General features: G+C 48.2%; 1 protein-coding gene across 3 annotated transcripts; it reads left to right on the top strand.

Moving 5' to 3' along the window:
* Window positions 1-901: 901 nt before the first annotated feature.
* Window positions 902-12356, top strand: AKR1A1 (aldo-keto reductase family 1 member A1). 3 transcript variants are annotated; one of them, XM_026498206.4, is made up of 9 exons: window positions 902-1079; window positions 6839-6928; window positions 8690-8809; window positions 8970-9121; window positions 9747-9942; window positions 10804-11003; window positions 11260-11332; window positions 11474-11560; window positions 12199-12356. In XM_026498206.4, exons 2-9 carry the CDS (start codon window positions 6845-6847, stop codon window positions 12262-12264), a joined length of 978 nt encoding a protein of 325 aa, XP_026353991.1. In that variant the 5' UTR covers window positions 902-1079; window positions 6839-6844; the 3' UTR covers window positions 12265-12356. The 3 variants fall into 3 exon arrangements, with proteins under 3 accessions (XP_026353991.1, XP_026353992.1, XP_057166669.1); XM_026498207.4 differs by having other exon boundaries at window positions 959-1195; XM_057310686.1 differs by having other exon boundaries at window positions 959-1079; window positions 11474-12356.
* Window positions 12357-13729: the final 1373 nt, after the last annotated feature.

Below are 13729 nucleotides of genomic sequence, written 5' to 3'. Positions count from 1 at the left end.
ATAGCTGTGTGACTTTGGGCAAGCTACTTTACCGGGCTGAGTCTGTCCAAGCTGTAAAATGGAACGTGAATACCGCCCTCACGGGAGGTTTCCAGTGTGCTGGTAATGTCTGTATCTTCACCTGGATAATAGTTACATTGGAAAAAAACAAACAAACATAGAGCTGTACTTTTAAGATTTGTTAATTTTTTTCTACGTATGTTACACTATGCTTTAATTAAAAGGCTTACAAAAAGTTAAAAGCATTCCCTTCACAGGGTTCTTGTGAAGATTCAATAAAAACATGTTTATAAAGTCTAGCACAGTACCCGGCACATTAATGGGCGGCCAGAGTCCACAGTCCAGATACAGGGACTACGAACTTTCTCTCTCTTGGAGCCCAGAGGCTCGAAGTCTTCCTTGTTACAACTTTAATTCTGCGGCTACTCTCCGCAGGTTTGCCTGACCAAATAACGGGGCCAGTTTAGGTATAGGCTGGAAAGCCGGCCAACCCGACCCTATGTGAGAGGAGAGCGAGCTGGTTCTGCGAACCCGGGAGCAGAGGAGACACCAGAAGAAACTGCAGCGTGTCACCCAAGAGGTTTCCCCCTCGGGCAGAAGGCGCTCCAGCAGCCTAGAGCGGTGTCGCCGCGGCGCGCGGTGCAATGTGGGCCAGCAGAGGCGCCGCCTCCCCCGCCGCTAGAATTCCCCACGTGGCGGGCGGCTCGTGCTTCACCCCGCCCCCGCGTCCTCCAAACCTGCGCCGCGAAGTGTCTCGACTCCAGCCAATCTGACCGCTAGCGCAGCCAGAGGAGGAGACAGTCCAGGCTCCCGGCTCTGGCTTCCGCTCTCTTGCTCTTTACGCGGGGCAGGGATGGGGTTCGCCGCTGCGCGTGATGCTGAGAGCCCCGCCCTCTCCCCTCCTCCGGGAGGAGCTTCTTCTGCACCGCCAGACTTAAGCCCCGTGCCTGCCTTCACCATCAGGCGAACTTCCTTTGCAGCCCGCCGGTTCCGGAAGCTGAGGCCTATTGGCTTGTGGGCTGGGCGCCGAACCGAGCAGAGATCACACTGTCTTGTTCACGCTCTGCGCTCCAGCCGAGGTGAGTTTCTCCTGCTGCTGCCCCCATCTCCTCTGTGCCCCCGGAATAGAGCAGAGAGCGCAGGCTCTTGGAGGCAGTCTGACTCAATTTCGGATTTGAACTCTGTGTGATCTTGGGTAAGTTCTCAGTTTCCCTGGTCCTCAGTTTTCTCACCGATGAAATCAGTTCCTACGTCGGAACTGTAGTGAGAATTAAGTGAGATAAAGCTTTTAAAGCGCCCGTCAACTGTTAGGTGGTCAGTACGTTTTAGTTGTCCTCTTCTTTTTGTTTGCTCACCAACACGATTTTTGCAGGAACTCTGGCCTTTCTGTGCAGTTGCAGAGATACTTCCTGGAAGTAGCCGAAGTGGGTAGACTTAACTTACTCAGGCGCCTGCCTTGGGTTTGGGAAAGCTAGGGCATGTTTTTCCGTTGCCTCAGACCTCTGTTAGAGTGAGACTGGATGGAATCTGAACTGTCACCAGATGGGGTTACTATTAACTAACTCTTCCCTTCAGCCTACCCATACTCAGGCTGCAAGACCTCCCTAAAAGAGCCTCGATGGTTTTAATCAAGCCTATTACTTTCCCCAAGATCTCAGTTTTCTTATTTGTACAGGAGCAATCCCAGTATCATCCTGTATGAAGCCACTGTTGTTTTGTTTTGTTTTTCTGAAAATGGTAAAGTGCTTTGATACTTTCCAGAGATGATTCTTTCCAGGTTACCCAAGAAGTAGAGAAAGAAGGTGATGAAAGCAGTGACTTTCTTAAATGCACCCCCACGCCAGCTGTCAAGCTCTCCCCCATTTGCCTTTGGGTGTGTCTTTAGTGTGTGTGTGTGTGTGTGTGCGCGCACGTGCATGTGCTCACGTCTGTGTTTCTATGTGTATGTATGGGGCAGGCACTCTAGGAGTGAGGAGTTCAGATAGATAATATGGTCTGACCTCAGGGAGTACCCTGGTCTGTGAGGGAAACCAATATAAACAAGCAACAGCAGCTAGGTGCACAGCTATCGGTGCATGGGAGGACAAGTGATAGCTGAAGGATGAGCAGCAGTTTGCCAGGCAAGGGTGGGACTTGGGGAAGCAAAGTGTACCTTGACTCAAGTCAGTGGCGGCTGGTTTTGCAAAGTCTGAAACGGAGTTTGCAGTGAAGAGGAGGCAAAATGAGGAAGGTGGGAGCCAGGTTATGAGAGGTATTATTAAGAGGTGTAGACTTTGGGGCACCTGGGTGGCTTATTCGGTTAAGCGTCTGCCTTTGGCTCAGGTCATTATCTCAGGGTCCTGATCTCAGAGCCACATCAGGCTCTCTGCTAGGTGGGGATTTTATTTCTCCCTCTCCCCCTGCTCGTGTTCATGTTTTCTCTTTCTCTCTCACTTGCTCACTCTGTCTCTTAAAAAAAAAAAAAAAGTGGTGTAGACTTTATCCTGAAGGTCGGCAAGAACTGCTGGAAGAGTTTGATCCTTGGGGTCACATGGTCACCTTTGGTAAATGGATTGTGGGGAGAGCGGCCACAATTGAAGCAGAGAGATTGGTGTTTCAGGTAGGGATGGTTCTAGTAAGAGCAATAGCAGTAGAGGCAAATATGGATGGACTGGAGAAAGACTTAAATACATAAATATATATTATGATTATATTAGATATATATTAGATATAATATATATATATTTTTTAAAGATTTTATTTATTTGTCAGAGAGCACACAAGCAGGGGGAGCAGAAGGCAGAGGGAGAAGCATATATATTTTAAAATTCTTTAAAATTCACATACATCAAAAAGTACATGAAGTGTTACTGCAGTCTTGGATTTTACATTACGGTCCAGAGCAAACTGTATCTTTTAAAAAAATATTTACCAATATTATTAAGATTTTTAACCCAGCCATAGACCAAATCTTGGCCACTGTTACATATTTAAAGTGGTTTTCCATGCTGGCTTCTTAGAAGTACAGGTAAGGATATACCCCCCTACCCATCACCTGTCAAAACCATAATCTGACAGATAATACTCAAATGCCAATGAACTGAAATACGTTATTTAGATGGCTTTTCAAGACCCTATAGATTATACTGTGAACATGTTTGGTTTAACAGGTGGTTATCCAGGGCCTTGAGTCCCTGGTAAGAGAGTACACAGAGTGAAGAGCATGGGTCAGGCACTGTACAAAGTGCTTTAGATACAGCATCTTGGGCGCCTGGCTGGCTCAGTCGGTTAAGCGTCTGCCTTTGGCTCAGGTCATGATCCCAGGATCCTGGGATCGAGTCCCACATAGGGCTACTTGCTCAGTGGCGAGCCTGCTTATTCCTCTCCCTCTGCCTGCTGTACCCCCTTCTTGTGTGTGCACGCTCTCTCTCATAAATAAATAAAATCTTAAAAAAAAAAAAAAAGATATAACATCTCTTCACAATGGGCCAGGGTGCTGAGATTCCAGCCTAGGTCTGTGCAACCCCAGGCCTTGAACTGTTTCCTCTGTGCTTTGCAGCTGGATTTGACGAGTACAGTTTTGGACATGTTGAGTCTTAGATACCTATAGGACATACTGGTGAAGATGTCCAGAAGGAGTTGAATATCCAGAACTGGGGTGGGCAGAATCAATGCTTTTATGTGGTAACTGAAGACATGAGCCAAACTAGGGAGTGGGAAAAGGATTGGGGACAGAACCCTGAGGGACACCAACATTTATGGGAAGTAGAGGAAAGACCCATGCAGCCAGAGAACGCTCATGTAAATACTCCTTCCTCTTTTTCCTGTGTTTTCGGGTTCCCTGCATCCAGGCAGCAGCTATAGAGCCCTCCTCTGAGAAGGGAAGACAGCCCCAGAGAGAAGGAATGTAGGTGCTGACTTGAGAATAATAAAACCTGAGTCCTTTTTTTTTTAAAGATTTTAAGTAATCTCAACACCCAATGTGGGGCTTGAATTTACAACCCCGAGATGAAGAGTTGCATGCTCCACAGAGTGAGCCAGCCAGGTGCCCCTAAAACCTGAGTCCTGATACCACCTCTCCCCACACACACCCAGCTTTTCTCTCTCTCTCTTTTTTTTTAAGATTTTATTTATTTATTTGAGAGAGAGAGCACAAGTGGAAGGAAAGAGAAAGAGGGAAAGGGCGAAGCAGACTCCCAGCTGAGCAGGGAGCTCTGAGCAGGAGCCTGATGCAGGGCTTGATCCCAGGACCCTGAGATCATGACCTGAGCTGAAGGCAGACACCTAACTAACTGAGCCACCCAGGCGCCCCAGCTTTTCTCTTTTATGTGTAAAACCTCTCCCAAGTTAATATGAGGGTTTCTGAGTGCTGCCAGAGGCCTAGCTAGGCAGTTCCTGAAAACTTCAGAGCATATTAATGCAAGAGAAGGCTGGAACGCCAATGCATGAGGCAGAAGATGAGGAAGTCAAGAGCTGGCAGAGTATGGCTTTCTGTCCTAGAGAAAAACATTTGTTCTCTGCTGTGGCCCCTCCAGTCTCCTTCGGAGCTCTTGTTCTTTGAAGCTCTTTGTTAGGTGTTCCTTCTTCTATGAGCCCCACTCCCCCAAGCATCAGCGTTTTGGGTTTTCAGTTTCACCATCAAAAGAAAGGAAGAAGCAAGCATCAGGTTTCTTCCTTTTTGCCTTAGACCAGGCTTTTGTTCAAGCTTTCAGTCTAAGTCCACCTGTAATTTCAGAGTTCTCCAATGTATGCTGGGAAATCTGGGAGAGGCCAACAGGTCACCTGTTTGGGGATCAAGCCCAGGAAACCAACCACAGACTCTGGTGGCAGCTGGCAGGCTAGTTCCTCCTGTGAAGTCCAGACATGCTTGCCTGATCCCTGGGAAGTTTGGTAATAGTATTGCCTTCAGTGATCTGTGGTTTGCTGCTTGGATTGAACATTTTGTTTTTGTTTTAGCAGAAAAAGGTGGTCTCTATAACCAGGTTATGCTAGACTATAAAATTCTTCCAGAGTTGGAAGTAGTAGGAAAAACAAGTTTGATATGTCAGCTATACTTACAACTTATCTTGTTTCCTGCTCTACCATAATATTCTCGATGTCTTTTCAGAACTTGGAAACAAAGGTTATATTTATAAAGTTATTGCTGGCAATGAAATCAATCCCAAGGAAGTGATATCTATAATACTCATGAGATCAAGGGAAAAGGTTATTTCTACCTTATTGGCTGTTAGGGTGAGCATTCTTTCTCTTTTCCCTTTTGCTTGGATAATTCCTGTTCATCAAGACTTAACTCAGGGGCACCTTGCTGGCTCAGTCAGTAGAGCATGCAACTTTTTCTTTCTTTCTTTCTTTCTTTCTTTCTTTCTTTCTTTCTTTCTTTCTGCAAGCAGGGGTGAGAGGGAGAGAATCTTTTTTTCTTTTCTTTCTTTCTTTTTTTTTTTAGATTGGGGGGTTGGGGCAGAGGGAAAGGGAGAGAGAATCTTAAGTAGTCCCTACATCTAGCATGGAGCCTGATCTCTCAACCCTGAGATCATGACCTGAGCCAAAATCAAGAGTTGGACACTTAACCAACTGAGCCACCCAGGCACCCCAGGCATGCAACTCTTGATCGTGGGGTTGTGGGTTTGACCCTCATATTGTGTGTAGAGATTACTTAAAAATAAAATCTTAAAAAAAAAAAGACTCAAATATTATCTCCAAGAAGCCATCCTAGCAGGGTTACTCTTTTCTTGTTAGGCTTGTGCAGATTTTGGTCCCTATCTTACACATTGTACTGATGTCCTCTGTCTTCGTCGTACCATAAACCCCAAGAGGGCAGGGACTCTATTTGAATATGTGTGTCTCTTAGGCCTACCACAAGGCCTAGAGCATTCGTCATTTGAGGACAGAATGAGTATTCTTGGGCCCTTTGGAGACTTCTGATTTTCAAAGCTCTCCAAAGAGGGCTGTTCCAATCACCCACCTGTTTTGTTCAGTTGGAAAGTTTCTCGTGTCTATAACTTACTGCTTTCTGCTGTGTCTAATTCCCCTTCCTGGAAAGCCTTCTCGCCTTGACTCTTGGGAAAGTCCAACTTACTCTTAAAAGCCAATGTCAATATTTCCTGGTCCTTGCCCTACAGAAGTCATTTGCTTTTCTGTAGCACACTGTAATACGTGTCTACTCTGAGGCCCAGCACATGAATATTATGTCTGTGTTTACCTGCCCCTTTCTTGCCTTTATCCATTGGCTCTTCCTTGGATCCTTGGCTCTGCCACTTCTCAGCTGTTGATTTGGGGGCAAATAACTTCATCTCTCTGAGGTTTTTGTTTTGTTTTGTTTTAATCTAGAAAATGGTCTACTCAGGCCTACCAGCATGCCGAGCAGACCTCTTAGACCAAGAGGACCAGGAGAATCTCTAGTTTCTGACAACCTCCTGGGAGTGTTCATTTCATCCTCAGAGAAGTGGCCTGTTCCTGAATCCGTTCTGTCACCTGGTCTCACTCTGACTCATAATGCCCTTTGCCTGTCTTACCCTGGCTTGAGATGTTATGTAGTCAAGGCTAGGTACTTGAGGGAGCCACTCACCTTGGTTTCTCGGTATCGGAACTCTCTAACACAGACCTTTAGCCTGGCAGAAGGAAGGGCAGTCAGGCTGGTGGTCCAGTTAATGTTTGTCCAGGAGCTACTGGCTTTGGTTGGTTCTGGCTACCTTGTCTTAGCTGCCCTCTGCTCACAGGCATGTGTGCACAACTGTGTTGTTTGTTCTGTCACCTCTGCGCTCCCTTTACACACACGTTTTACAGGAGTCTTGCCCGATGGGTAGCTGACTCAAGCAGCAACACTGACCCCCACCCCATTCTCTTCCCATCTGTGTTTCAGGGGGCAATGGCGGCTTCATGTGTCGTCCTGCACACTGGGCAGAAGATGCCCCTGATTGGGCTGGGCACCTGGAAGAGCGATCCTGGCCAGGTGAGAGATGGAGGAAGGGGAGGAGGGCTTCTTGTACCTCTGCTAGGGAAAAGGCAGAATTTGGGAGAGGGTCCCTGAATTTTTCCTAGCAGCCCCATCCCTATATTCCATTTCATGTAGGGATGAGCCTGAAGGGCAGTGGGAAGGAACAAGGGAAGAAGAGACCAGCAGTGAGCCCTTGGCTTCCTCAGGTGACTCAGAGGAAGGACTGAGGGGCCCAGGAGGGCCAAGGGAATAGGAAGGCCTTTCCCTAATTGGATCTGCACTAAGTGCTGTGGCAGCCATGGGACCCCTCTGGGCCTGGCCCTGTGCTGACCCCTAATATGGCACTATCACCCTGTGCTGTGACCATGTCTCCCTCTCCCACACAGGGCTCCTTAAGGGCTGGGCCACTCCCCAGTGCTCAGTCCAGCGGTAGGCACATGGCAGATGTCAGGGTTTGAAGAAAAACTACGTCAACTGCTTAGACCAAGGGTTAGCAAACTTTTTCTTAAAGAACCAGATGCTTGATAATTTAGATTTTGCTGGACAAGTTGCAAAATAGGGGCAGTTATGTACTTATGTAACCATTTAAATATGTAAAAATTGTTCTTAGCTGAAAAAAACAAAAGGCAGCTGCTAGCTAGAATTTAATAACCCCTGGTGTAGACTCTTCCAGCTTAGGGGAGTGTGGGAATAGAGACCTGCTTTCCTAGGGTTGTCATATATAGAGATGCAGCTCCCACCTGGGGTGGGGCATCTTCCCAAGACTTCTTCCTTGTTCTTTGGAAATCTGAGTCAGAGTTTAGAGAAGTTTGGGGATTAAGTTTGAGAGGGACTCTGGCAATGAGAACATCCTCTTCTCTCTTGGATTTAGGCTGGGATTTGTGGCGTGTTCTGCCTCTTTTCCCTTTGCTTTCCTTCCTCCAGCTGCCTAGAACCGTGGAGCCAGGGTCTTTGTGCTCCAGGCAGGCACTGACATGGCCCAGGAAGAGTCCAGGAGCTACATAAGGACAGGGGGCAGAGAACAGAACTGGGCCGTGACAGGGGTTTGGGGTGGCAGGGGTGAGGGGAGTACATCTGGATAGTAAGAGCTGTACCTCGATGGGGATCTTGAATGGCAAGGCCCTAGCACCCTTGGTTCTGCTTCTGATGCCAGGTTTCTAGTCTGCTTTTTTAGCAGATTGACTGACCTGTCCTCCTCCTTCCTGTCTGCTTTCTTCTCTCCAGAGAAGGGCTGACAGAGGGCTCTGGGCCCAGCTTCCATCTCACTTTTCTGCCTTCCTTAATTTTCTCCCCCTCTCAGAGCTCTTCTGCTCCCCTGAACTCCCAGAGCTCAGTTGATCCACATTGCTGCATAGCTGTCTGTCTGTGTGGCCTTCACCTATGAATTACTTACCTGTGTATCACGTTTCCCTAACCAGCTCCTCAGGCCTAGAGAACCAGTCTAATGACCTGTACTTCTCTTCCTTGTCAGTGTATCCATCCATCTCCTGAGCATCTAACCGGGAATACAATGTTAGTTTTTACTGGGCCCCACTGAGATTGCTTGGGTAGGAGGAAATGTTGGGGGTTATTGGGTTGGTGCAAAAGGTTTAGGGTCTCTGAAGAGGCTTCTGGTCCCCTAGACTAGAACCGTCTTTCATCTTTTCACCCCTACTTTATGGATGACTGCAGGGGTATACCTGCCCCTCCCCCATCAGTGACACCCCCCCCCCCCCAGGAGGGCAGTTTCTGGCCTAGGCCAACAGAGCTGAAGTCTCTGCTTCTCTTGCCTGGCAGGTGAAAGCAGCTGTTAAGTACGCCCTGAGTGTAGGCTACCGCCACATTGACTGTGCTGCTATCTATGGCAATGAGACTGAGATCGGGGAGGCCCTGAAGGAGAATGTGGGACCTGGCAAGGTGAGGACGGGGGCTACCGAGGGGTGGGGTGAGAGGTCTGGGGCCTGGCTGGAGGGATCTGGCAGCATCTTCCCTCTTCTAATTCCTCTCCCAGAGGGGAGAGTGGGTGAGACTGGGTGCCCACGGCTCTCCTTCCTATGGGCCCTGCCCCCTGTACCAGGTGGTGCCTCGAGAGGAGCTGTTTGTGACTTCTAAGCTGTGGAACACTAAACACCACCCTGAGGATGTGGAGCCTGCCCTCCGGAAGACGCTGGCTGAGCTCCAGTTGGAGTATTTGGACCTGTACCTGATGCACTGGCCCTATGCCTTTGAGTGAGCCTTGCCAGGGTCTTTATCCAGGGAGTCGGGTGCTGGGGGAGTCGTGTTAGTAACTTGTAAGGCACAGAAGCAGAGTGGGAGAGGAACACTCCTGAGCTTGCCATGGGAACTTAGCCTTTTACGCTATCGCAGCCAGGAGTTTAGCTACAGAAAAGAAGTGTAGCTTCCTATGGTGGGTATCCTAGGGGCACATGAGTGGTCCCTCCTGCTCCCTTTATTCGTTCTGGAAACTACTAGCTTCTGCTGAGCTAGGCCTAGGGTTGCCGTAGAGAATCACCTCCAGCAGAGGGTGTCAAAGGAGCCTTAGCATCAGCTCTGTGCCCTGTACTCGAAGAAGGTCGCAAGAGCCTGCAACTCTCTGAGGAGGAAGGAGTTCAGAAAGACTTCCCAGAGGAGAGGAGATACAATCTGCATCTAGGAAAAAGAGGAGAGGGAATGGGCATTTTGTATAGAGTTAACACCTAGGTCATGACCTGAAAGGGTGAAAAACCATGCTTGTTTCTTATTCTTGGCCTTTTGTCCTTTCTGGGCTTAGTGTGGGCCACAGAGTGGCTGGATGGGCAGGTAAGGCAGGAGCCTTGCATTTGTGCCCACTGATGGGGGGCTGTCTTTCACTTAGGCGGGGAGACAACCCTTTCCCTAAGAATGCCGATGGGACTATCCGCTATGACTCTACCCACTACAAGGAGACCTGGAAAGCACTGGAAGCACTGGTGGCGAAGGGGCTGGTACGGGCACTGGGCCTGTCCAACTTCAGCAGTCGGCAGATCGATGATGTGCTCAGTGTGGCCTCGGTGCGCCCAGCTGTCCTGCAGGTGAGCACAGCAAAGCAGATCTGTTGGTTTCGGGGTATGTGTGTGTGCAAAAACATGAGTGAGCAAATGATGGGTCTCCGTCATGGAGATGGCTAACAAGTTTTCAGAAGTTTTGGTGTAGAAATTCTCTGCATGAAGTAGGGCATTGGGGCACCTGGGTGGCTCAGTCGGTTAAGCGTCTGCCTTTGGCTCAGGTCATGGATCCCAGGGTCCTGCGATCAAGTCCCGCCTCGGGCTCCCTTTGAGCAGGGAGCTTGCTTCTCTCTCTCTCTCTTTCAAATAAATAAAATCTTTAAAAAAAAAATGAAGAAGGGCAGTCAGTTAACTACACTGGAATTAAAATTAAAAAGGGCTAAAAAGTCTTTTTGAGGGGCGCCTGGGTGCCTCATATTAGGTTAAGCATCTGCCTTCGGCTCAGGTCATGATCCTAGGGTCCTGCGATCAAGCCCCGCATGGGGCTCCCTGCTTGGTGGGAAGCCTGCTTCTCCCTCTCCTACTGCTCCCCCTGCTTGTGCTGTCAAATAAGTAAAATCTTTAAAAAAAAAAAAAAAGTCTTTGATTCAAACACAATGGAAGTAAATGTGCGTAATGTACATATAAAGTAAGGTTCTGTCCATGGGAGTAAGTGCTATGTATTGGTTCATATCAAATACAAGAATATTAGAAAACAGAAAATAAAGACAGACATTGAAGTGTGGGAAGAGAATGAAATGGACAGTGGAAGATGAAGAATGGGAAAAGTGGGCTGAGTGGAAGTGGGGGGGTCAGCAATGCAAGGTTGGTGACGATGTGCACGATTGGGTGGGGCCCTGCAAGCTGGGTGGGCCCAGCCTGTAGTGATGGGTTTTTTTCTTGTTTCAGGTGGAATGTCACCCATACTTGGCTCAGAAGGAGCTGATTGCCCACTGCCAAGCACGCGGCCTGGAGGTGACGGCTTATAGCCCTCTTGGCTCCTCTGATCGAGCTTGGCGTGATCCTGATGAACCGGTCCTACTTGAGGAGCCAGTGATCCTGGCACTGGCTGAAAAGTATGGCCGGTCTCCAGCTCAGATCCTGCTCAGGTGCGGGCAGTCTTGGGGAAAGGGGGTGGGCGAGGGCACCTGGGTTGGAAGGACAGGGTTGAGGGATTCCTTATCCAGCTACCTGAATGAGGCTGCTAATCTTGCCATGTAATCTGGGGGAAGCTGCTCTGAGGCATGTCCCCCATTGCACTGGGGCTCAGGGGCTCCAGGAGTTTAGAGAAGGCTGCGTGAAAGATGCAACAATGCTTGTGAGGACTGACTCCTCTTCCTCATCTTCTTCAATCCCCCACCTTAGGTGGCAGGTCCAGCGGAAAGTGATCTGCATCCCCAAGAGTATCACCCCTTCACGTATCCTCCAGAACATCCAGGTACTTGGCGATGGGTCCTGTCTTCTTTAGTCCACTGGGACACAGTCTGGCTCTGATTCTGCCTGGCAAGAAGGCAGTGGTCTGGAATCCCAGCTTCTGCACACGAAGCTGGCTTTCCTGACCCCCACTTCCCATCCCCAGGTGTTTGACTTTACTTTTAGCCCGGACGAGATGAAGCAGCTAGATGCCCTGAATAAAAATTGGCGATACATTGTGCCCATGCTCACAGTGAGTATATATCACCTGGCAGAGTTAGGGAATGTAAGATTTGGGGCACGATTCTGGCCCAGATCTGGCCTCAACCTTGCTGGTCAGAGGAGAGGCAGGATGTTGTTGGTAGGATTGCTGTCCTGGACACAGTGGGCTCCTTTCTTTTTATTAAGCTTGGGGAAGTAGTATGGTTTGGGGATAAAGCATTATAGCCTGTGAGTCCCAGTCCTGCCTCCATCTTGTGTGACTTAGAACAAGTTATTTCACTTCTATAATCGTCAATTTCTTGTCTGTAAAATGATCCCAGTTCCTGACACCATGGCAAGTTCTCAGTAACTGGTATAAATGAGAGGAGCCTAAGGCCTTTTCAACCTTGGTAGAAGGATCAAGGTTGGGTTGAAGCCTGTTACAGATAGGAAAATAAATATTCCTTATTCCAGCTGAGACTGCAAACTCTTAGGGGTGGGGGCAGATATATACCAGGGTATGATTTGCTGGAATGCTTTTGACACTGGCATTCTCTGAGGCCCAGGTCCTGCACTACCATCTGGCATAGTGCTATATACAGGTGACGTTCAGGAAGATTCAGGAAAGATGCTGTGTCTTTGGAATGTCAGCTCCTGCTAATGGAGTCATCTGTCTGTCTCTCTTTCCAGGTGGATGGGAAGAGAGTCCCGAGAGATGCAGGGCACCCTCTGTACCCCTTTAATGACCCATACTGAGAACCCCACTTCCTGGTTTCCTTTCCAGCTCTCCAGCTGCAAGGTTCTGCCACCCGCAGAAAGGAGTTAATAAAGCCATTGGAGCACCCACACTACTTGCTTGTCTTATTTGTCTGGTCAGACCTGAGATGGAAGTTATTTGTCTTAGGGATGCTGGACTGAGGGATGTTGGATGCCACCTACCCCAAGCCCAGACTTCCTTTCTTTTTCGGTTCTGGAAAAACCAGGATGTGGCTGAATGCCATTTCTACTTTTCTTGGATTAGGTATATTGAGGGAGTAGCGCCGTCTAGTGGCATCTCTCAGCACTACATGCTGTCCCAGGGTGCCCAAAATTAGTCTTACTCAGGGTGCGATCAAGGTAATGAGAGTCTTGTGGCTTCCTGGATCTGCTGGGCCTGGGTCTTGGGTTCCCACCCCACCTCTCCAACTTGTCCAGTGCCTAAGTTTAGGACAATGAAGAGCCAAAAAAACCCGCTTAATTCAGAAGTTCAGGAGTCCCAGGTTACAAAATCAGGAAATGGGGGGATAGGGGCTTTGTCTCAGACACTCCAGTCAGTGTGCATAGGCTACCTGAAGGAGGTCAAGTGAGTCTGAAAACTTGTCACTCTGTACCTATCTTAAGGTCCTATCTTAGGTATTTTATAGTCCCACCAAAGGTCACTGAGGTTTTAGGAAGGTTTTTGAAAAATTCTTCTAAACTTAAGTCACACAAAACTAATTTTAGTTTTCCAGTGGAACCATTGCTCTTCATTCAACAGATACTTCTTGGGTACTTATGTGAGTTAGGCACAATGCCACACCCAGGAGACCAAGACACATAGGTCCCTACAGTTTAATGTAGACAGACTTTAATTGCATAATTAGTTTAATTACACTTGGAAGAAGTGCTATGAAAAGTGCAGAGTGAGGAGCGCACTGATTTAATCAGCTGAGATATGAAGGATGAATAGGGATTAATTAGTTAAAAGAAGTGAGAGTGGGAATAGTCTTCCATGCAAATTGGATAGCTTATGGGGAAAGCCTTGAAACTAGAAGAAGCTACTGGAAAAACCTAAAGAAGTTTTCTGTGATAGAAACTTGAAAGTGAGTGGGGGTGAAATGACATGAAATAATGCTGAAATTAGGTAGGGCCTGGTGATGGAGAGCCTAGGAAACTGAGTTAAGATATTGCTTTTATCCCGAATGTAGCAGGAAGCCAAGGAAGAGTTTGGAGCAGGACTAACTTGGCTTGATTTGTTTCTCAGCAACACAAGGCTGGTGCAGTGGAGAGAATGGATCAAATGGATAAAACGTAGATGGAGGGAAGCATGTTGGAAGTTAGTCTTTTTCTCTGGTCCTTTCTACCTGGAACAACCCACCCCTTAGCCCATTGTGTAGTTAACACCAATATTTAAATGTACGGCTTAGCTGTCATTTCCTCTGAGACATCTTTCCTGACCTCACTCTCCCCAAGTGGCTTGCTA

This window comes from Ursus arctos, unplaced genomic scaffold (assembly GCF_023065955.2).
Source record: "Ursus arctos isolate Adak ecotype North America unplaced genomic scaffold, UrsArc2.0 scaffold_12, whole genome shotgun sequence".
NCBI classification, from domain to species: Eukaryota; Metazoa; Chordata; class Mammalia; order Carnivora; family Ursidae; genus Ursus; species Ursus arctos.
Note: the sequence above shows the minus strand (reverse complement) of the source record. Positions and strands in the feature narration are given on the sequence as shown.

Excerpts from the sequence above, each read along its gene's own strand:
- AKR1A1 (XM_057310686.1), top strand. The coding sequence starts at position 6,845 with ATGGCGGCTTCATGTGTCGTCCTGCACACTGGGCAGAAGATGCCCCTG. Across the intron at positions 11,004-11,259 it reads CCAGCTCAGATCCTGCTCAG|GTGGCAGGTCCAGCGGAAAG; the intron begins GTGCGGGCAGTC and ends CCCCCACCTTAG. Across the intron at positions 11,333-11,473 it reads GTATCCTCCAGAACATCCAG|GTGTTTGACTTTACTTTTAG; the intron begins GTACTTGGCGAT and ends TCCCATCCCCAG.